The sequence below is a fragment of the Tauraco erythrolophus genome, chromosome 8 (genome assembly GCF_009769465.1).
Source record: "Tauraco erythrolophus isolate bTauEry1 chromosome 8, bTauEry1.pri, whole genome shotgun sequence".
Lineage (NCBI taxonomy): Eukaryota > Metazoa > Chordata > Aves > Musophagiformes > Musophagidae > Tauraco > Tauraco erythrolophus.
In genome coordinates, this window is record NC_141472.1 from 22,243,226 (window position 1) to 22,264,836 (window position 21,611).

General features: G+C 38.1%; 1 protein-coding gene across 1 annotated transcript in view; it reads right to left on the bottom strand.

Moving 5' to 3' along the window:
• Window positions 1-21,611, bottom strand: part of MYO3B (myosin IIIB) — a 197,707-nt gene that overhangs the window by 102,687 nt on the left and 73,409 nt on the right. Inside the window, 13 exon segments of the mRNA XM_086615897.1 lie at window positions 208-337; window positions 2,438-2,526; window positions 4,460-4,613; window positions 5,202-5,349; window positions 6,433-6,643; window positions 6,787-6,913; window positions 7,303-7,417; window positions 7,903-8,001; window positions 8,380-8,582; window positions 9,260-9,343; window positions 12,014-12,118; window positions 12,882-12,998; window positions 13,881-13,977. Of these exon segments, the coding sequence (XP_086472023.1) occupies window positions 208-337; window positions 2,438-2,526; window positions 4,460-4,613; window positions 5,202-5,349; window positions 6,433-6,643; window positions 6,787-6,913; window positions 7,303-7,417; window positions 7,903-8,001; window positions 8,380-8,582; window positions 9,260-9,343; window positions 12,014-12,118; window positions 12,882-12,998; window positions 13,881-13,977 (1,679 nt within the window).

The window sequence follows — 21,611 nt, forward strand, 5'->3', positions numbered from 1 at the left end:
GGATGAATCTTGCTGCCTGGGTTTTTCAGAAGAATTAATGTCCACATATTTTTTAAAAAATATGATCATAACATTTTAGACATCTAGGAAACTTCAAACAGCAGAACTGAAAGAGAATTTTAAAAAAATTGTCAAGAAATAACTAGAGTGTTAGAGGAGTAGGTAGCTGAAGAGGTTGCAATGTTAGCAAAGCTGTGTAGAAAATACCTGTTTTTGTTAACGGGCTAGAGAACAGCTGCTGAAGAAGTTTGTTCTCTGAAGTTCGCAACACCACCACTACGTCAGCTGGAAGAGTGTCTCTGTTCTTCTCAAGGAATGCACAAGCATCATATAATACCTAGCATGGGAAACAGAATCAGAAAAGTTGCCAAAAAGGGTTACCCAAAAACTACTATGTTTTTTAAAATGTGAACAATCAAGATGACCTATTAGACCAGTTAGTTTGGTTCTGACAAGCCAATGAATTACCTGCAACGGACTTAAAATTGTACAGCTACAGCAGTGTCTTCAGAATGTGAACTGGCTACAAACAGCACCTACATTCATAGCACGTCCCTGCGCATCAAATTGGGTTAAATGGCTTAAATCATGTTATGTTATGCTTTGTCACGTCAAACTATGGGATGCATGATGCAATATAACAGAGATACCTCATTAAAGCTTGAGTTGACAGTTTACGTATGAAATAAGAAATGGTTCTCAGGTGGTCATCATCTATTTGTTGTCTGCACCAAACTTGTGGCCTATAACTAGACCTGTTGGAGGAACAGGAGTAAGCTGCATATCTAGGTACATTAAAATAGGCTGCTCACTGCTTCGAAAATGATAGCAGGAATAAAAAACATTAATCTATTTCAATTATTTTAATTGTTTTCATTATAAATTAATGCATGGCTGTTCATATTGATATAAGAATCAGTTAATTTTGCTTTTTTTGTTTGTTTGTTTTTAAATTGCAGTAATTTTTTAGACCTGTTTTATTATCACTAGCAATATTCCTCTCTAGCCTAATTCCACTGGAGTCCATTAGTTTACACAGAAACTGAATGTTCTACTGCAATAGAGAACTAGCCAGTAGTGTTTTTATGACTTGGCCATTTGGGAACAAAGAATTTACTAAACCTGTGTGAAATTTTACAGTTATTCTTAACAAGCCAGAAAGCTGAACGAAGTTTACTAGTATGTGTCTTAAAATTTTGGAGTCTTATAATGAGCCAGAGATGAGACTTCATTGATAGCTATATAAAATATGGCTATTTCATTTTGATTTTATTTATAAACAAAGATTTGGACCCCAAATCACAAGCAAAGCTCATGTTATGAGAAACAACTGTATCACTATTCCTCACATAAAACAACACATGAACTGCTGAGAACAAAAGAAGTGCTGCAGAGTACAAGAAAACACCTGTTCTAGCCAGCTCCAGTCTTTCCAATGCTCTCTAAAGGGTTTTAAGTTCTATTACAGATGCCGTTTTACATTGCATTTTATCTGTATACTTATATACACTCACACACAGAACTACTATGGCATTCACATGATGTTAACAATTGCGTAGCCTGTTCTGGCTCCAGAGAGTTGCTCCTTTGAAATGACTGCAGCAATGGTGTTTCTGGTGCCAGATTTCTTTCAGAATAAAAGGTGGTTGTCGATATAATTTATGAAAGAGCGCCAAGGATACGTTCTAAAATGGGCTACTACACATGAAAATTTTATCATAGATTCTAGGTTTCTGTAAACTTTACCATTTTGTCTCTAAAAATCAGAAAAAAACCCACAAAGTGAAAACTTTGGATAAAACACATAATCAAAGGATCATAGAACGGTTAAGGTTGGAAGGGATCTTAAAGATTATCTAGTTTCAACCCCCCTGCCATGGGCAGGGACACCTTCCATTAGATCACATTGCTCAAAGCCTCAGCCAACCTGACCTTGAACGCTTCCAGTGATGGGGCATCCACAACTTCTCTGGGCAACCTGTTCCAGCGACTCACCACCCTCAGAGGGAAGAATTTCTTCCTTAGATCTAATTGATATCTACTCTCAGTTTAAAGTCATTACCCCTTGTCCTATCACTACATACTTTTGTAAACCTCTCCAGCTTTCTTGTAGGCCCCCTTTAGGTACTGGAAGGCTGCCAGAAGGTCTCCCTGGAGCCTTCTCTTCTCCAGGATGAACAACCCCTACTCTCTCAGCCTGTCTTCATAGCAGAGGTGCTCCAGCCCTCGGACCATCTTCATGGCCCTCCTCTGGACTCATTCCAACAGATCCAGGTCCTTCCTTACAGACCTGAAGGCAGTATTCCAGGTGGGGTCTCACGAGAGCAGAGTGGGAGAATCACCTCCCTCGACCTGCTGGCCACGCTTCTTTGATGCAGCCCAGGATATAGTTGAACCACTGTTATTTGAATTAAAAAAAAAAATCACATGGCCTTACCTTTCCAGCATAGTGTTGAATACCAAATGACAGTTCTACTCCTTTTGGTCTCCAAAAGTATTTGCATCGTAAGTTATCTTCAAATTTATCTAGACATTAAGAAAAGACATGGATATAAGTGGCTTGGAGAGACTCAGTAAAATCTTCATCCTAATTAGGGACAGCTTGCTGTTCAAGAACCCAGAACTACAATAAACATATATTATCAGATGCTCAGAAATAACTGTGTGCCAGCTTCTCTGTGCTTTCTTCCAAGCTGCCACTTCTGACTCGAACAACTCATTCTAAACTAGCCTAGTAAGACTGTCTTTCAAATCCCATTGTTTGTGAACAGTTTTCTGCATGGAAAACTATCAAATAAGAGAGGTCAATGAGAAGGTGTGATGACTTCTCATATTTTGCTATGAATTTGCTTATATATTTTAATAGGGTTTCAGGTGGGTTTATTTCAACTATGTCCATTCAAAGCTGTGCATATATCTCACTTGCTTAAATGTCTTTTATTTGTATTTTCCCTCTCTTCCTTTCCCCGTTCATTTAGCTTTGTGCATCATTATTTAAGTATATGTTAATGTCTTCCAGCTGGGACTATCTCTCATTTACCTTTGGACTTCTACAGAAAAAGAGGTTTCTATCTAAAACCTCCTCGAAAGAGGCTTTCTGTTTCCTATGACTACCTCTAAAGAGCTGACAAAAAAGAAACACCACTTTCTAAGAAAAATGTCTTTTATGCCCTGTGATATTTTGTATCCTCTTTAATGTTTTGTAATGGAATTAGTGCTGATACTGCAAAACTTGCTATTACATTTCTTTACCTGAACAAGCAACTACAGACCTGAGGCCAGAATCAATTGATAAAATTCTCTGTCATGTTTTGTAGGTCAGAAAATACTATCAAAATGTTTTTTCTAATGTTAGAATCCATTAATATTTTGTGTTACGTTTTTCTTTCTATTAATGTTCAATCAAGCTTGTATTTAAAGCAAAAAGAACTAAGTCTGGATTTTGGTGGGGGGCAGAGAGAATGGTGGAATTAATGATTGTCTGGCACATCTGGAGAGGGCAAAATATCCCACTTTGCTGTCTCCCTGACAGATCCTGCTGTACTGTGTACAACGGAAGTAAGACTCATCAGCATTGGACCAAGGAAAGTGCCTCTGTGAAAGTGTAACGACAATATTCAGCAGGCACATAGCTTTGGTACACAAATGAGGACTGGAATGAAACCATAGCATTTATTGTACGTGTGACCTAAATTCAAGTTTCAACTCAGCCTAGCAGAAGTGAAAAATTTTGTACATATATTGTGCAATTTAACAGGCAGCTGTTATTTTTCTCTGACTAAGAATTTGAGCCTCTGCTGTACATTCCATTGAAAGAAATGGAGCTCTCTGTTTCATATCGCAGGGAGAAATGTAGCTCTAGTAAATAAAAGCAAGATAACAGTTTTAAACATGGCACGTGCTGCACGTTTCAAAGTAGGCACCAAGATTTTTTAACATATATGAAAAGTATGCATGAAGGAAGGGAAATATTCAGCCAGATGACACACCAGAAATAACATACACATTCTATTTATGATGAGACAATCTAGAGTGAAGCAGTATTTTCTGATTGGATAAACATGGGCCTAGGAGATGTAAATTTTACTCTCGACACTAATGCTGCTCACAGAGTGGTCCTAGACATAAGACTCTACTATGTCTCAGCCTTCTCTTCAGTAAATGGGGATAAATGCTGCTTGATGCACCTCACACACAGGGACAAGACACAGATTATTTCCTAGTAACTGGAAAGACAATAAGTCCTTGACACCTGATATATAAGATAATTTTTGCAACAAAAGAACAGAAAACATGTAAGCAGAGAAAAATGATGAAGCACAATGAAAACTATACTTAAAATGTCAAATGAAATGGCACAGCCTCAGCAGGACAACTAGGCTAGTAAAACTTGAATAAAGGTGTCATGCTGGCCTCTCAAAATGTATTTGTTATTTCCCAGTATTTTCTTTGCACATACCAACTAAAGTTAGGTCTGTTGCCTGAGGAAATCGACTTTCTTCATCGAGAAGAGACAGAAGACCCATGGGTTTCTGAAGGAACATATCTAGAAGCGGACGGTTGTCCTCGTACTCCACTGTAGTTGCATCAATTCCCTCACTCTGATATTCCACCTACAAAGTCACCAGCACAGTTTTAATATTGAATCAGTAAAAGCAACATCATCATTAGGAAATTTATGATGCACAGCAATACACTGTAGGTCTCCAACAACATTATTTACAAAACTTCGACTGAAAGATGTCATTATCTTGCATTTAAATCACATACCCACTTTATAGTTTTGAATGTACTCCTGAATATCATAGAATCATAGAATCATAGAATGGTTAGGGTTGGAAGGGACCTCAAAGATCATCTAGTTCCAACGCCCCTGCCATGGGCAGAGAAATCTTCCACTACACCAGGTTGCCCAAAGCCTCATCCAACCTGGCCTTGAACACTTCCAGGGATGGGGCATCCACAACTTCTCTGGGAAACCTGTTCCACTGCCTCACCACCCTCAATGTAAAAAATTCCTTCCTTATATCCAGTCTAAATCTCCCCTCTTTCAGTTTAAAGCCATTGCCCCTTGTCCTATCACTACACGCCCTTGTAAAAAGTCCCTCTCCAGCTTTCCTGTAGGCCCCCTTTAGGTACTGGAATATGATCTATGGTTCAGGACAGCTGATTCAACTAGACCTGATCAGAGTTGAATTTACCTGCTCAAGTGCAAAGATATGTTGATTGAAATAAAACTGGATCTGTTCATTAGCAATATTTATGCACAGCTGTTCAAAGGAATTTCTTGCGAAGTTCTCAAATCCAAATATGTCTAGTATCCCAACATTCATCCCATTTTCAGCATTACTGCATGTGAAAATACAAACAAAACTAATCACGGGCAACATCAAGTTAAAATAAAAATAAACATGTTAACTAAGATTGCATAATTGATTCAATCTGCTGCAAAAAGAGCAGAGAAAAGGTATGTTTGAACCTAAGACAATTTGTGCGTAATACTTTTGTTTTCCACTTGCTTCTTGCAAATTTCCATGAAGAAGGCAGGAGAATCATAGATGCACAGTAACAGACACTTAGCAGCCATATTAAAACAAGTGGTTTCAATAGACAGATCCCCAGATCTATTGTCTGCTCCTCCAGGTAGACAAAAGGTGTCACGTTTTAATAGTATGTTTTTGCTACATACAGTCAGAAGGGTAATTACCAAGTCTGCTGCTGCTACAAGCTGGGCTGTTAAGAGCCCATGTGCTGGCTCAAGTATACTCATGCCACAGTCACCACTAGCACTGCAAGTATGGATGAAGACATGTCTATATGATACTGTGAAGTGCCAAGTAGAGATCTCAGATCAGAGCCATTTTCACATCACCTAAGGGATTCTCTTGTTTCTAAAAATCTCTACAGCTGCTTGAAAAGACCAAAGCAGCCAGATCAGTACCTAGCAATGAAATCATAAGGATGCACAATGTGAATGTTTCTATAACTACGAAAAACAAAAAAATCATCACTTACACCTCAAGTAGGAGAAAAATAATAATCCGAGATCTGTATTTACTACCAGTTTACAAAAGCAGAAGAACTGTAAGACTGTGAATACATACTAAAGTTTTTCAGTGTACCCCAATGATTTACCAGCTTTTGCTATGGTTTTAATGTTCCCTACATAGGAAGCATCTTTTTAAAGAATTGTACAGCATTTTAACCATCCAATTTCCATTTACTTCAGTAGCTAAATTCTCTCAGCTCTTTGAAAATGTTGGGGTTAATGTCCTGGAAACAGAATTCAGTATCACAGCATGAAAGTCATTTTGAAGCCTTAGCCAAAATAAACACAGCACCCTTTCTGCAAAATCAAAAATATACAAATGGATGAACCCATCAAAGACACATGCACAGTAAATACACATGATTCAGTGATGTGTAACTTGCCATATATTTTTATCTGGCTGAAGCAGCGTATTAATACGATTTACAATCCAGCTGAAGAGCCGGCCATAAAGTGCTTTAGACATGGCATCTCGCACATCAGCTGCTTTGTCCACGGTGTTTGTTCGGATAATAGTCTCTCCACGTGTTACAACGCAGTGGGAGGTTAGGGCCTCTTGAAGCTCTTCTGACCCAATACTTAGGAGTGCAGCAGCTAAAAGACAGTGGAAAAAAAGATACGACTGTAATTATGCCATGGAAATAACCAGCATTATCCAACTGTTACCATGAGTTAGAGATTCTCATAAATACAGTCAAATTACATTTACAGAACCGACAATATTAAAATGTATTTACCATTATCTAAGGCTTCTGGGTTGGGAACCTCACTTTTATCTGTTTGGTGTTGTGAAGAAATGGCAGCAAACTCAATGTTTCCAGTATTTAAGATTCCAGTCAGAATTCTGTACACTGAGTACACTTCCTGTAAAAGATTGACAAGAAGCACTTTTAAGGAATCCAATTAGATATATAGATCATATTTAGGCTATGAAAGAAAAAGGTGGGCACTGGAATGGTTATTAAAGCTTGTAGCTTTAGACCAAGTTCTACAAATTCAAGTAAGATCCTACAGACACAGAAAACAGTGTGATACAGAATTGTTAATGGACTTGCCTGAGTACCAACAGAGATCTCAGGCTGGTCTTTGCTTCCAAGTGCGTGGTTATGCTTTCACAGTTCACTTATGTCATAAAAGAGATTCTGTGGCACAGGTCTGTATCCACAAAATCAAATGGCAGCCTGTGCACAGGCAGCACTGGAGGTGTTTTCTATAAAGAAGGTCAATAATGGTTCAGCAGCTGGATCTCTTACCTCGTCAGTGAATCCTATAATTCTAAAGCAATGCTGAATCGCTTCAAATTGTCTTCCATAGGAATCTTTAGTAACAATATCATGCATTACTCTTCCAGTTTCATTATCGATATATCTAAATAGAGTGGGAGAAAGAAAGCACCACACTACCAGATATGCCAGTACAATCTCCAGTGGTTTCAATGCAAGTAACTCAGTAACTGGAAAGAACATTTATTTCAGCATCTTCCAATTATATACTTTGGTGCTAATTCATAAGAAGGTTTTGTTCCTGTTGCACTAACTTTTGCTTATTTTTTGTTAATATCTATCACGGTGCTACCAACATCTCACACACATTTCCTGATTTGAAAGTATGACAGAATATCTACACAATAATAATCTCAATTCTTCCTCCTCCTCTTCAAATAGTTCAAGTTCTCAAACAACTACAAATAATTTAATGCCTTATTGTCCATCCTCTTCTTTGCTTGGGAGGATTAAAAAAAGTCCTTAAGGGATGGAGAAGGATTAAGAGAGATTTTAAGGCATCATACTGAAAGGAAGAGCTGATCAATAGCTAATTACAATGAGCAGTTAAAACAAGTGAGTGATAGTTACCTAGGAGGCTTTTTATCAGGAAGTCTATATTCAGAAAGTTTCTTCTGATGATAAAGGCCAGCATAAATATAATAAAATATATGGAAATTTTTCTCTCCCCTGGGGGAAAAAAAAAAGTATCCTTTTAAAGCACACGTGTTTATTCTTGTGGCATATTGTACAATGTAAAAGTAGAAGCTCTTATCATGAGCTAACTGAAGTAAACAGCAAATCTGCCACTTGTTTTTAAGGTGTAGGATCAGCAACCATGAAAAAAGAGAAAACCCAGAACCGTAACACTTCTCCAAAGAATGGAGCAGCTCTGGCTTCCAGTCCAGAAGAACCTAACTGACTGTTCTTGTCATCATAACATTGTAAAAGGGATCACTGCTTTAACAGAAGACACAACAGCATTTAAAATAAAGAATATCTGAGAATTAGACAGAATCCAAAAATTATTTTATAAATGTGAAAGGACAGACCAATTAATATACCTACACAGCCTGTTTTATGACCCTTGATTTTTCAAGTAGATATTCAGAAATCTTTGCCCCCATTACAGCTCCTGTGGGCGTAAACATCATTTCCAGATATTTTCCAAAGCGACTTGAGTTGTCATTGATGGCAGTGCAGGCATTCCCAAATGCTTCAACCAGAGGATTCACCTGAAGAATTTTCTCACGCAAAGCACGGTTATTGGCCTTGACAGAACAGATCCAGAACAGAAGGATCATTAAAAGATTATGTTGCTTACTTACAATCCAGATCTTGCTTCAGAAGCATAGCAGCCCTTTCTCATACTTGTACAGACTTAGATACTGCGTTAATTGTTCTACTTATACAACAACGGGGCCAATAAATTGATGAAGTCTCCCACAGGTAGGAGAAAACAGATTCTTCTTTCTCTGCAGTTGTTCTGCCTCTGAGGTGTCATATAATTAGAGTACCAAAACCATCAAGAACTAAACACGTCTACTTAAAGTCAACCTTACACACTTGATTTTCCCATCATTTTGCACTTATAGCATTACTCATAACACTTAAATGTGTAAGAAATTCTAAGACTGGAGCCATAGCCAGATCTCTCATTCTTTATTGTATAAATGAACAACGGTATATGTGATAAACACTGTAGATAACTACAGGCACTGAACACTCAGGATATGGCATCTTCTCTTAAAAATATATTGAACACCTTGGTGCGTGTCATACTCCATTATCTTAATTCAGTACTCTTACATGCATGATTATTTTGTTCCTAACTCAAATGGGAGAATTCACATCAACAGCTTTAAGTATTAAACATGAAATAAAGTGGAAATTGGGTGTGGGGTTAGGAGGATTTGTTCATAGCTTTACATGATTGGCTAAGAAATACCTTTCCCAAGAAGGTCAAATGTTGGACGATCAGATGGGCACTTTCTGTCTTTCCAGCACCACTTTCCCCACTGATGATAATGCACTGAACACACAAACCAAAACAGTTAAGCGCACAGCTCACCACCCGGTCGATTTCAGCTATTACCACTTCTATTTGTTATTTAATGTTTAGTTCCAAGACTACAAAATACTTTAAAGGTCAACTCCCTCAACTCCCTTCTGGAAGGAAAGATCAGCAAAGGCTCAGTGTAATAATTTATTTCCCAGATTACTAAAATGTGTCTCACAATGCCCAATAGCAATATGCAGATGTGTGAAGCACTGACTGAATTTCTAAGGGTTAAGACACATAAACGAGTGACCACATTTGCAGGCTGACACGCTATGCACATATGCAGCTTGTTTCAAATGCTTAAAACTCAGAAAATTGCCTCAGCTCAGTTGATGTGACATAATTCAACAGTGCATCTGAGCTCACTGCATTGATTTCATGTGAATTAACAGCCTACAGCTGTATTTAATACACTGTAACACATTTAATAATGTCTGCTCCTGGCTTTAAAAATAATCTTAAATAATTGCTGCTGTATAGAGAAGTTATTCTGCAAGTGATGCTGATATTCAAACCAAAGTAGCATCTAAACGTTTCAGAAAAACATGTGTCTGTTCATTGGATGATTCTGGAAGAACGTATCCACCATCTTCCTGAGTCAGCAGTCCTTGACACATGGTATTTTATAGGTTCTATAGGTTTATAGGGATTAACTAGAATGGTCTAAATCACTTGGTATCCTCCTCTGCTGTTACACTTCACAGGTGAGATGGATATAGAAGGTCAGTATACCTTGAAGGCCAGTTCACAACTGAATACTGAAGTGTGAGCACTTCGGGTCATAGCAAGAAAGAATTCTAACAGCATTTATTATTTTACCATTTTTTCATGTTTTCTACAGATCACCAGTACAAATACTAGTCTATGTAAGGTACAGTATCAATTGGCATATAATTAAAATGTTAACAGTGAGCAGTTGCATGGATTCATGTATGAAATGCAAACACCTGGAAATTATTTGCACCACACTGTGAACATACAAGATTCTTGGCTGGGAGAAGATACATGGCCCTAAAATACTTGGTGCAATGACACTTCAAATAGAACAGAGCTTTGTGAAAAGGTTTGAAAGATGTAGCAGTTCTCAGGTGGTGTCTTGTGGTGCCTGACGGCAGGTGCAGGGACTGGCTCTAAATAATGACATTTGCAGCTCATTTATTTGCTTCTTGTCAGGTATTTTTGTTCTTGGAAACACATAACCCAATGATGAATTTACAGGGTTATAATACCTAACTGAACTGTCTTTATGTGAGTAGAGAAGTCACATACAACAGTTTATACAGTTAGAGCCTATGAGTTTTTGTAGAACTATAAAACTCCTGTAGAATTGGCTAGAATTTGACTTTAGCTTCAGAAGAAACGTTAGACCAGGTGTCAATTTTCAGGCTTCACAGAAAAATACAAGCGAAAGCTCAATGGATAAAACAAACAGAATCAATGTATTTTTGATCTAGCTATGGTGTTTATCTAATGCACCTTTACCTGAAGAATCAACATAACATTGGCCAGGTAAGGAGGAGAAACATGCTCCTGTAATTCCTTGCAAACAGAAAATAGGAAACTGATTTAGATCTAAATACAAATTACTTCCTAAACAGGTATGAAACATACAATACTAAAGATGTACAAATTTATCCTGATGGGATGACGTCAAAACTATTTTTTTTCCCCAGATAACAAGTTTTCACATAACTTATTCTATATGAGTACTTGCTTTCTTTAATGCCTCCATAAAAGAGCATACAAGACATTAAAGAACTAATATCCGTCTCCCAGGCCAGTGTACTTCCACATACTCAGTAGAAGTCCTTTATTCTTCATCTTCAATGTCCCTTTTATTTGTCATCTTTGCTTGGTATTTTCTTATTGCAGGTTTTTTATTATTTTATTCTGCTTTTGTGATTTAAAAAAATCATTTTCTATGAATTATTGTGTGATGTGCAGGGTAAAATCAGGATTTTATAAATAAAAATCATTATTAGCCCCCAATTTTCATGTACATACAGCACATCAAATTAGAAAGAGTATGAAGTTACAATCTTAAGAAGGTAAAAAAGAAATCTAGATTCTACATCATGGTATTTCATTCTCAGTAAAATCGTTGCTATTTAATTACATTTGTGTCCTTATTATATTTCTATTTGACCTATCCTTAATACATTTTTATAAAAATTTAGTTAATGGTTCCTATTTTTTATGACTTGCAGTTAATGACTATCCATTGCTTGGTAGTGTCTCTAAGCACTGGAAAAGTGGTTCAAACTCTGTTAATTTGCTACGGTATTGAAACCCTCCTATTTTACACAGGTGTAATTTATTACAACACCTAGAGCAAGATAGGCTAGAATCAGAGTGTACAGCAACACTCTGCAGCTGATGTCAACTGCCAGGACTTCATGAGTGTCCAGGAAACTATATGGTCAGGTAACCCTATCACCATATTTGACCTTTTAGTCTCTTTTATGCCACTGCATCCTCTTCAGAATTCCCAAAACTGACTAGATTTCTACTCTGGTTTTCCTGATGTAGGAATAAAAGCCTTAAAGAAGAAATTTCCCAAAGTACACATAATATTAGCCATAGCCATGTAGCAGCAGTATGATTAATATGAAATCTAAAACAAAATGAAAAGATTCTTACCTGATCTTTGCTGAATGTAACCATACTTTGGTAGGCAGCATCCGCAGAGGCAAATATGTGGGGGGGATTTGATGAACGCTTCACACCATGGTAAAGCTTGGAGAACTAAATTTTAAAAGGAACAAATAATAGTCAAAATACACAACTTAGCTACATAATTAAGAACTGAAAAGAGGATAGTGACTATCTTCTGCCTGTTCAACAGAAGGTAGTTGCCTATTTTACCACAGAATTTCCACTGAATCACCCGGAAGAAGAGTGGTAATTCTTGGCACTGCCCAACTTCCAGAATACAAATTAAAACACATAAGAGTTATGGTTCCACCTCCCTTCGTATTTGTAGGGAATTAAGATGCCTCTATCTTTACAGCATTTGATTCACTTGTTTTTTTTTTTTTAAGCAGCAGCTGATGGCAGAGGACATGGAATAACCCAATAGTCAGAGCAATTTTTCAGGAAGCAGCAGCCTCAGCATGAGGAAGTTCATGTAACCATCTTCTGTTTCCCAGAAGAAAGCCCTAAACACCAGATGAGAGGCACAGCTACGGCTGGGGTAATCTTCATCTCTCCTGTGGAATTTGTGCCACCAAGCATAAAGAAATGAAATCAAATAAGACCGATTTAAAAAAATAAAATAAAATAAAATAAAATAAAATAAAATAAAATAAAATAAAATAAAATAAAATAAAATAAAATAAAATAAAATAAAATAAAATAAAATAAAATTTGTAGCCACACTTTTCTGGAAGAAGAAAAGGCTAGGTTTTAGTTTGTGCTCTTGGCTTCCAACATCACTTCAGTATTTTAGCCAGTGGTGTTAATACAAAATGTAAAGTAAGTACTGTCCACAGCTTGGAATCTCTCTTACCTGGGGAGAATAAATGCTGAGATTCTGGAAGGGGTTTAAGGCTATTAAAATGTCTCCAACATAAGTATAAATTTGTAAGTCAGCATAGCGTTTCTGCAGCTGATGGATAATTGTATCCTGAGAAGATTACAAAAAGTTTGATAGTTAAACAGTATTTTCCCAGTTAGGAAGATTTTTGTAAATATACTGAGAACACTGATTAAGAAATACTATTATAAGTGTTACTAATTATTTTTCAAATGCCAGCATCACAAAACCAAACAAATATTTTCAAAATTCTTGCTAATGCCATAAAACTAAGTTAAATGGCAACTCCAATTTCCAGATTAGTACATGTGCTGTTGTACCAGCCTGAGAAGCAAACCTTCTGAAGAGAAAATGGCCATGCACATTATTACTGAACTTCACAGTATATTTCCATTTAATTTTTTATTTGACCATGAAACAAAGATAATAATTTTTCAAGGATTAAATTTTAAGTGGTAGTAAGAGACTGTTTTAAATAGGACACTAGCACAATTTAGTATTATGTCTTTTTCTTGCTGGCATGCAATTTAAGGATCAAAACAAAAATTTACAGATACTTTGCATATAGGTGATACAGTGAAACATGCAACTGATATTGTTTTATCACTTTTTATCCAGAAGCTGTAGACACCATATTACTCTATATAAATTCATTTTAAGGAAAAATGACTTAAATCTAGATCTTCATAACTAAACGTCACATTTTAGGAAACACAAAATAATTTAAACTAGCATCACTCATAATTAAATTCTTCCGCATAATAGGATTCACTGCTACTGCTTTTATGTCACTATATAGAATATTAACAAAGTGATGATAGCAGATCAGTCACGTGACAATTCCTTTGCCATGGTGAGACAAAAGCTTGCAAGAAGGAACTCTTCTCATTCTGTTAAAAGAAGCCTAAAAATCAGGAACAGGCAAAATGTGAGGCACAACTGTCAGAAACTGCTACTCAGACAGTACAGTACCTCATCTAGAACTTCTAGATTTACCAGATCGTCATCTAGAGAGTACTTGTCAGCTCCGTCCATGTGGTAAGGTCTTCTAGTATGTATTCGTTCATGCCTGGAAGTTTGTTAGTAGAGCACCAGTGTTACAAAACTGCATCAAAGCCAGCAAACAAAAAGAGGCAATGGGAAGTCATGGGTGAGTGTTTATGTCATGTGGAAAACACAGACACGCTCTCTGAAATACATATTTTTGCTTGAAATATCCTTTTATAAAAGCAATAGGTCGGCTTGCTGTCCAGTGTAATATCTGTTTTCTCTTTCACAACATATAACCCTATCTGTTTACCAACGCTCAGAGATAACATCTAGCTGTAGGCTTACTACTCCCCACTCACATAATAAAGCATAAAAAAAATTTTCTCTCTTTTCCCTTCCCTTCTCACTGTAAGTTAATAAACTACCACTCTGTTGTTTTTTTTTTTTTTAAATCTTCCCCCTCATGTACCCAGCCTATAGTATTGTCATCCAAGAAAGTTACAAGAAGCAATAAGTAGCATAAAATCCTTCTGTTACCTTGGTGTATGCCAAAGCGCCTCCTCAGATGACCCTAGATGTGGCCCAAAACAACATTTTTGAACTACAGCTGCCATCAGACTCTAAATTGTATCGATGTTCAGTCTGCTTGTCCTCAGAGATTTAAGCCACACAATAAGCAGCAGAGACAAACTGTCACATAACCCCTTCATAATCAGATTATACTGAAGGAATCTTTGAAAACGCTGTGTATGTGTTTTTAAATGACACATCTTTTTGAAACAGGGACAAATCAGGAGGCTGTAAGATGTCTTCCACAGAAGGGGTGAAATATGAATGCTGTAAGCACAACTAGGCTTTTCTTTACAACAAACATAATCAAAGCATAGTAGGAGGACACCCACCGAGATACAGTCTGCATCCTGCTGAGTAACATTTAGCATTGATCCTCAATGACAGTCCCTGACAGACTGTTTCTGCGTTGGTTGCCATGTAGAAAGTAGGAATCACATGATCATCACACATCCTGAAACAACGCTAAATATTATATCAAGCACTGGCAGAATAGTTTTCTGACTTGGCAGGACACACTGTTCATCTATAACGTTGAAGGTTAATATGAAGATGTAGCAGGCCTTTTTTTCTTTAATCATATCTTCATAAGCTCATGGAATCCTGTTTCAAAAATGAGCATCGAGGGTTTTGCTTTTTTCCCCTTTATGTAGGCTCCTACATTTGAACCTAGTCAGCTTGCATTCAGTAGAGAGAATGTTTTCATATGCAAGAGCTATTACATCGTCAGAATTATTGCACGGAAAGCCTCTAACAAAGAGGAATGAAGAGTGTTAGCTATGAGCACAGCTTCACCAACTTCACTGATAACTGCGAATCACATTTAAAGATCCTAATTTTTTTATCTCTATTTTTATTCATTTTCCTTATTTAGTTTTGGCTACTCGATGAGTTCTGGAAAACTATTCTGTAATGGTTTATTTGAATTGTAACTACGTAAAACTGTGCAAACTGTTTTGCCAGCTAGGAAATAAAATAGAGGAAACATAGCAGGTTTTGCTGATAGACCCAGTTACATTTTACATCCTACACTCCCAGAGACGGTAGTTTGCTTGATGTTGTACATGTGAAGAAACGAAAGGAGAACACAAACAGAAATCTATGAAAGAAAAATTGTTACAGTGGGTATTGTTTCCAGTGGGCAGCATGGAGATAGTATGAATTTGTTCAAAGTTCCATTCAATTAAATTTTCCGTTTTTAGATCTTTGATTAGGTGGTGGGTTATGGGTTCTTTTTTTTTTTTTTTTTTTTTTTTTTTTTTTTTTAAAGCAGTCACTATATTCAAGAAAATTACACTTTACTGACAAATCAGATCCTCAAAGGAGCAGGAATGCATGTAAGTGGCCTAACATACTCGTTGACACTGTAATTGTTGTGTCCATTTCAAACCAGAATTCAACCTCTTCACCACAGAGGAAAATGCTTTGTAAATAATGTAAATCATTTAGAGATAGGAGCACTCCTCAGTCCAAAAATGAAGCAAATATTTTAACAGTTGTTTTACTTCATGGAGGTGTAACTAACAAAGCAATGGCTAGACATTACAGCTAACATAACTCATCTGTGAAGCTTTTTCTTCCTGGAGCAAACCATCATAGTCACAATATCAAATTGCAACAAGCTGTAAGCACGAATGTATCTGCTAGAGGTGCAGGGAGGAGGGGGAAGAGGGCACGTTCAAACCTAAGCATCTCTAATTGCAGAATGGCTTTGTAAACTAATCTGTTATCTGATTGTGTATTCAACTCCCGCTGTTTGTTCTCCTTAAGTGATAAACGAATCAATTTTTTTATTGGAAAGTCGGTTTTTTTTTTTAGTACTATGTAAAAAAATAACTAAGGAAACCGGTCTTAGCCAAATGTAAGTAAAACATATATACTTTTGTGCATATATTTTCTTATGCTTAACTCATTTTCCTAAGTACATGATTAGGAAGAGGATATTAGGAGCATAACATCACATTAGCTTCAAATCTCCTGCTGGCCTCATCAGTTTTCTACTGACTCTATGTCCTGCAGACACATTGACAGTGAGAAGGAAGAATACAGACAGTAACCTTCAATTATTTCCACTATTTTACATCAGAAATACAATCTGCTTTTAAAACACTATTTAAAAATTCTTAAAAAGCAGAAGGAAACACTCTTAATTGGGGAAATAATGATTGATATATTTTTTGTATAAAAAGTAGAATTATCAGTCATTTTTTCAATTACCCTTCCTTTTGGATGACAAGTAAATGTACAAATTCTAAGCAAAAGGAAAATCAATGGTGTTGGGTTATTTGACTTCAGGTTCCAGCAATCTTCCGGAATCATCCCCTGGAGGATGGAGTCTTTTCACTGACAAAAGAAGTGACATAAAGGGCCAGTCACTCAAGGTACCTAACCTCATCAAACCTGAAGAGCAGCATTAGATTTATTCTAGAACTCTAGTGACAAGCACCGTCTGTTGAAAAAGGTTCTATCCTCCCAAGCACCTTCCCTTTGCCTTTTCATCAGGCAGGAACAGCTAGAAGGGACAGAGTTTTCTTGGATTTTGGAGCAGGAGGAAAAGGCAAGAAGCAAAAGGGAGAAAAACTTCATGAAAAGCGTGGGAAGCATTAATTTGTTCTACTTGAAAGGAAATGACCTCGTTTTGTACTAGGCACCAGCTATTGTAATAGGGGTGTACTGCAAATAGCTATATGCTCATACAACCCCACTATCAAGCTGATGATGGGGAAGGAAAAGCTTGATGGACCACACAGACTTCTAGATCAAAAAGTCATCTTGCTAGCAGGTCCAACCTGAGGAAGAAAGCAGCATAGACCACGAATTTTTATGTTCATTGGGAAGCTTCCCCACTGAGGTCAACGGTTCAATGTCCAAGTGGAGGCCAGTGACCAGTGGTGCTCCTCAGGGGTCAGTACTGGGGCCAGTGCTATTTAACATCTTTGTTGGTGACATGGACAATGGGATCGAGTGCACCCTCAGCAAGTTTGCAGATGACACCAAGTTGTGTGGTGTTGTGGACACGCTGGAGGGAAGGAATGCCATCCAGAGGGACCTTGACAGGCTGGAGAGGTGGGCCTGTGAGAACCTCATGAAGTTCAACAAGGCCAAGCGCAAGGTCCTGCACATTGGTCGGGGCAATCCCAAGCACAAATACAGGCTGGGAGGACAATGGATTCAGAGCAGCCCTGAAGAAAAGGACTTGGGAGTGTTGGTGGATGAGAAGCTCAACATGAGCCGGCAATGTGCAATGGCAGCCCAGAAAGCCAACTGTATCCTGGGCTGCATCCAAAGAAGCGTGGCCAGCAGGTCGAGGGAAGTGATTCTGCCCCTCTACTCTGTTCTCGTGAGACCCCACCTGGAATACTGCGTTCAGCTCTGGAGTCCCCAACACAAGAAGGACATGGAGCTGCTGGAGCAAGTCCAGAGGAGGGCCACGAAGATGATCCGAGGGCTGGAACATCTCTGTTATGAAGACAGGCTGAGAGAGTTGGGGCTGTTCAGCCTGGAGAAGAGAAGGCTCCAGGGTGATCTTATTGCAGCCTTCCAGTAGTTAAAGGGGGCCTACAGGAAAGCTGAGGAGGGACGTTTTACAAGGGCGTGTAGTGATAGGACAAGGGGCAATGGATTTAAACTGAAAGAGGGCAGATTGAGATTAGATATAAGGAAGAAATTTTTCACTCAGAGGGTGGTGGGGCACTGGAACAGGTTGCCCAGAGAAGTTGTGGATGCCCCATCCCTGTAAGTGTTCAAGGCCAGGTTGGATGAGGCTCTGGGCAACCGGGTGTAGTGGAGGGTTTCTCTGCCCATGGCAGGGGGCTTGGAACTAGATGATCTTTGAGGTCCCTTCCAATCCAAACTATTCTATGATTCTATGATCTCTCTCCCCTCCACTCCTAACATTCTTTTATGAGAGCCTTTATTTCGGCCTCTTGGTGCAGTTACGCATTTATGTTTACTGTTTTTTTCTCCTAGGACTCACACAGGAAAAACACATAGGAAATAAGTACATGATTCTGTACTTGTTCTTTACATTATTGCCACTTTTTAAAATGAATTGCACCCAAACTGAGATTTACAAGATAAATACTCAACGCGATGAGAAAGAAAAAAGAGTGGAGAGTGTTCTACAGCCACACAGAGAAACAGCCTATTTCCTGTGCATTGTAAAGAATGATTTTTGCTCCTATACATCAAGTTTCAGCCTGGAGTAATTTGTTGAAGCAAGGTCATAACAGAAACACTGACACAGCGTTAATTACAATATAATCGCTGCAGCTATAACAAAAATCTGTGCAACCTCCAGTAAAAACATATAGACTATAATACAATCAAAGATCACTTTTGGAGGCCACGGTATCTCTGTGATTTAAAAAAAAAGAAGAGAAAAAAATAGTTTTTAACTCACTTGACTAATATTCATATACATGAAGGCTAGAAGAATTACATTAAATTCCGATGTGTATAGCATCAGAGGACTATTTCTGGTTCTGTTTCTGTTATTATCTCTGAGTTCAAAGGAAATTACTGGCTGGATGCAATCAAGTTCCTTGCAGTTAATTGCTTTCAAAACTAAATGTGAGCTGGCAGAGAAGCTAGATATCTGGTTGTAAGAATGACTTCCTTGGATGGACTGCTGCTGTAATCCAGCTGGCTAATAAGAAGGGGGAAACTTCCAAGCTATTGTAGTCTCATTCTAGTATCTGACAAGGTAGCCTGAACATACCCTTCTCAAACTACTTTTTTTTTTTCTTTTTTTCTTTTTTTTTCTTTTTTTCTTTTTTTGTTTTTTTTTTTCTCCAGACTTTTTCAAGTTTGATTCTTCCTGATGTACAGATTTGCATTTTATCCTTCAAAATGCAAGGTTTCATAACTGTCTCTTGCCCATTACAGAAATAAACTTCTAAATGGTGACCAGCAGTATTACACTGACCCGGTGTGACCCAAAACAGTAAAACTCTGAACTCTTAAAACCTTATTCACACAAATACTGAAGCTTTTTCATTCTCTTAAAAACTGAAATGGGAGGTTGGTAGAAGATCTCTTCTGGTTGATTCCTATGAAAAAGCCTATTTACAGACAGGAACATCAGCTACTGTCCTGGTTTTGACTGAGACAAAGTTAGTTTTCCTTTTTAGCAGCTAGAAGAGCTCTGTGTTTTGGATTTAACATGGGATTTGTTATGAGAAGAATGTTGATAGCACACTGATGTTTATAGTTGGTGCTGAGACATCAAGGAAATTTCAGCTTCCTGTGTTTTTGCCGGTGTGCAGGAGCACAAGAGGCTGGGGGGAAGGAGCATGCCTGGGACAAAGGGTCCAGAGCTCCCCTTATTATTTGATCTTAGATTTAGGATTGAGGGCCAAACTGGTCAATGGAGTATTCCATATCATGCAATGTCATGCCTGGTATATAGACGAGGGTTGATCAGGAAGAAGTTCTGGCTCTTCCAGGGGCTCTCTATCTCGGATTCTCAGAGTTCTGTCTCTCTTGCGCTCTTTTCAGGCCTCGCACTTGTCTGGGATTAAGGTGTCGGGACTTACCTGTTTCAGGATCGCTTGCCAGGACAGGAGAGGCATTGGTCACCGGGTCGTGAGCAATTACACTGTATTAAATTGTGCTTATCTCAACCCATGAGTCTCCTTCCCTTTCCCCTTTAATTCTCTTCCCTATTTCCTGAGGATGGTGGAGAGTGAGCTAGTGGCTGTGGCTGGGCTAAACCACAACAGCTACCCAGATCGTAGGAAAACATCCAAGAGAAGAATAAGCCACGTCTGGAGTTCAGCTCTTCAAAGCTTCTGATAGCTGGGAAATTGCTACTTTGAACCATATAATCAAAATCATTTGATACTTGATCAACATTTACTCTCAAACATCAAATCAATTACAGAATTTTCAGGCCAGGAGTTACTAATCACGTAAGGAAATACAGAAGACCATGGTTGCTCAACTTCAGCTACTATGACATTTGACAGACAGGGCTAACAAAATAAACGTAGATGGCAACAGATGATCATTAAATAATTTTGTTAACTTACAATTATTATAGACTTATCTACTGCATTTCATCACCTGCTCCAGTGCCTCACCACCCTCATTGTAAAAGATTCCTTCTTTATATCTAATCTAAATCTCCCGTCTTTCAGTTGAAAGCCATTGTTCCTTGTCCTATCTTTATGTATATCTCATGTATATCTTTATACATGCTCTTGTATAAAGTCCCTCTCCATCTTTCTTGTAGGCCCCCTTTAGGTACTGGAAGGCTGCTAGTACCTAATTATAATAATATACCTAATTATATAATATGCCAAAATACATTACAGATTATGGATATTGTTAATTCTAATTTAACAGGAAACACTTGCTCTGTTGGTGTAGATTATATTTTTGTTAGACAGTGTTTGAATGTATTCGATAATCCATTAAGGATGATCATCAGAGACGGCTGCTCACTTTCCAAATACGCCTCTTGATCTCTTGAACTCATTCATGTGGTCAGTTGCTTTTGTAATTCATAGTATAAGAGGTTCCAACATCCAGACTGATGCCAGCCCGCTGAAGGAAGAAGTCAGAAGGGATTTAGTATGTTTCCTAATATTCCTAAATTTTAAATGACTCTCTGTGCTGTCTACATTGGCAAAATATACTGCAAAAAGTGGACATGTTATCTGGAGTTTCTTTGTAAACATCAAATATTATCCTTATTTTTTTGTCCTTGTCAGGACTTAATCTGAACCTGAGGAAGCTGGCAGCTGATTCAATGCTGAAAAAGTTGGAAAACATATGTCAAAACATACAAAGTCCTTTAAGCTAGGCAATATCTCAAGTTATCTCAAGTTGCAGGATTGAGTGCATCCTCAGCAAGTTTGCGACGACACCAGGCTGTGTGGTGTGGTTGACATGCTGGAAGGAAGGGATGCCATCCAGAGGGACCTTGACAGGCTGGAGAGGTGGGCCTGTGAGAACCTCATGAAGTTCAACAAGGCCAAGCGCAAGGTCCTGCACGTTGGTCAGGGTAATCCCAAGCACAAATACAGGCTGGGAGGACAATGGACTGAGAGCAGCCCTGAGGAGAGGACTTGGGAGTGTTGGCGGATGAGAAGCTCAACATGAGCCGGCAATGTGCAATGGCAGCCCAGAAAGCCAACT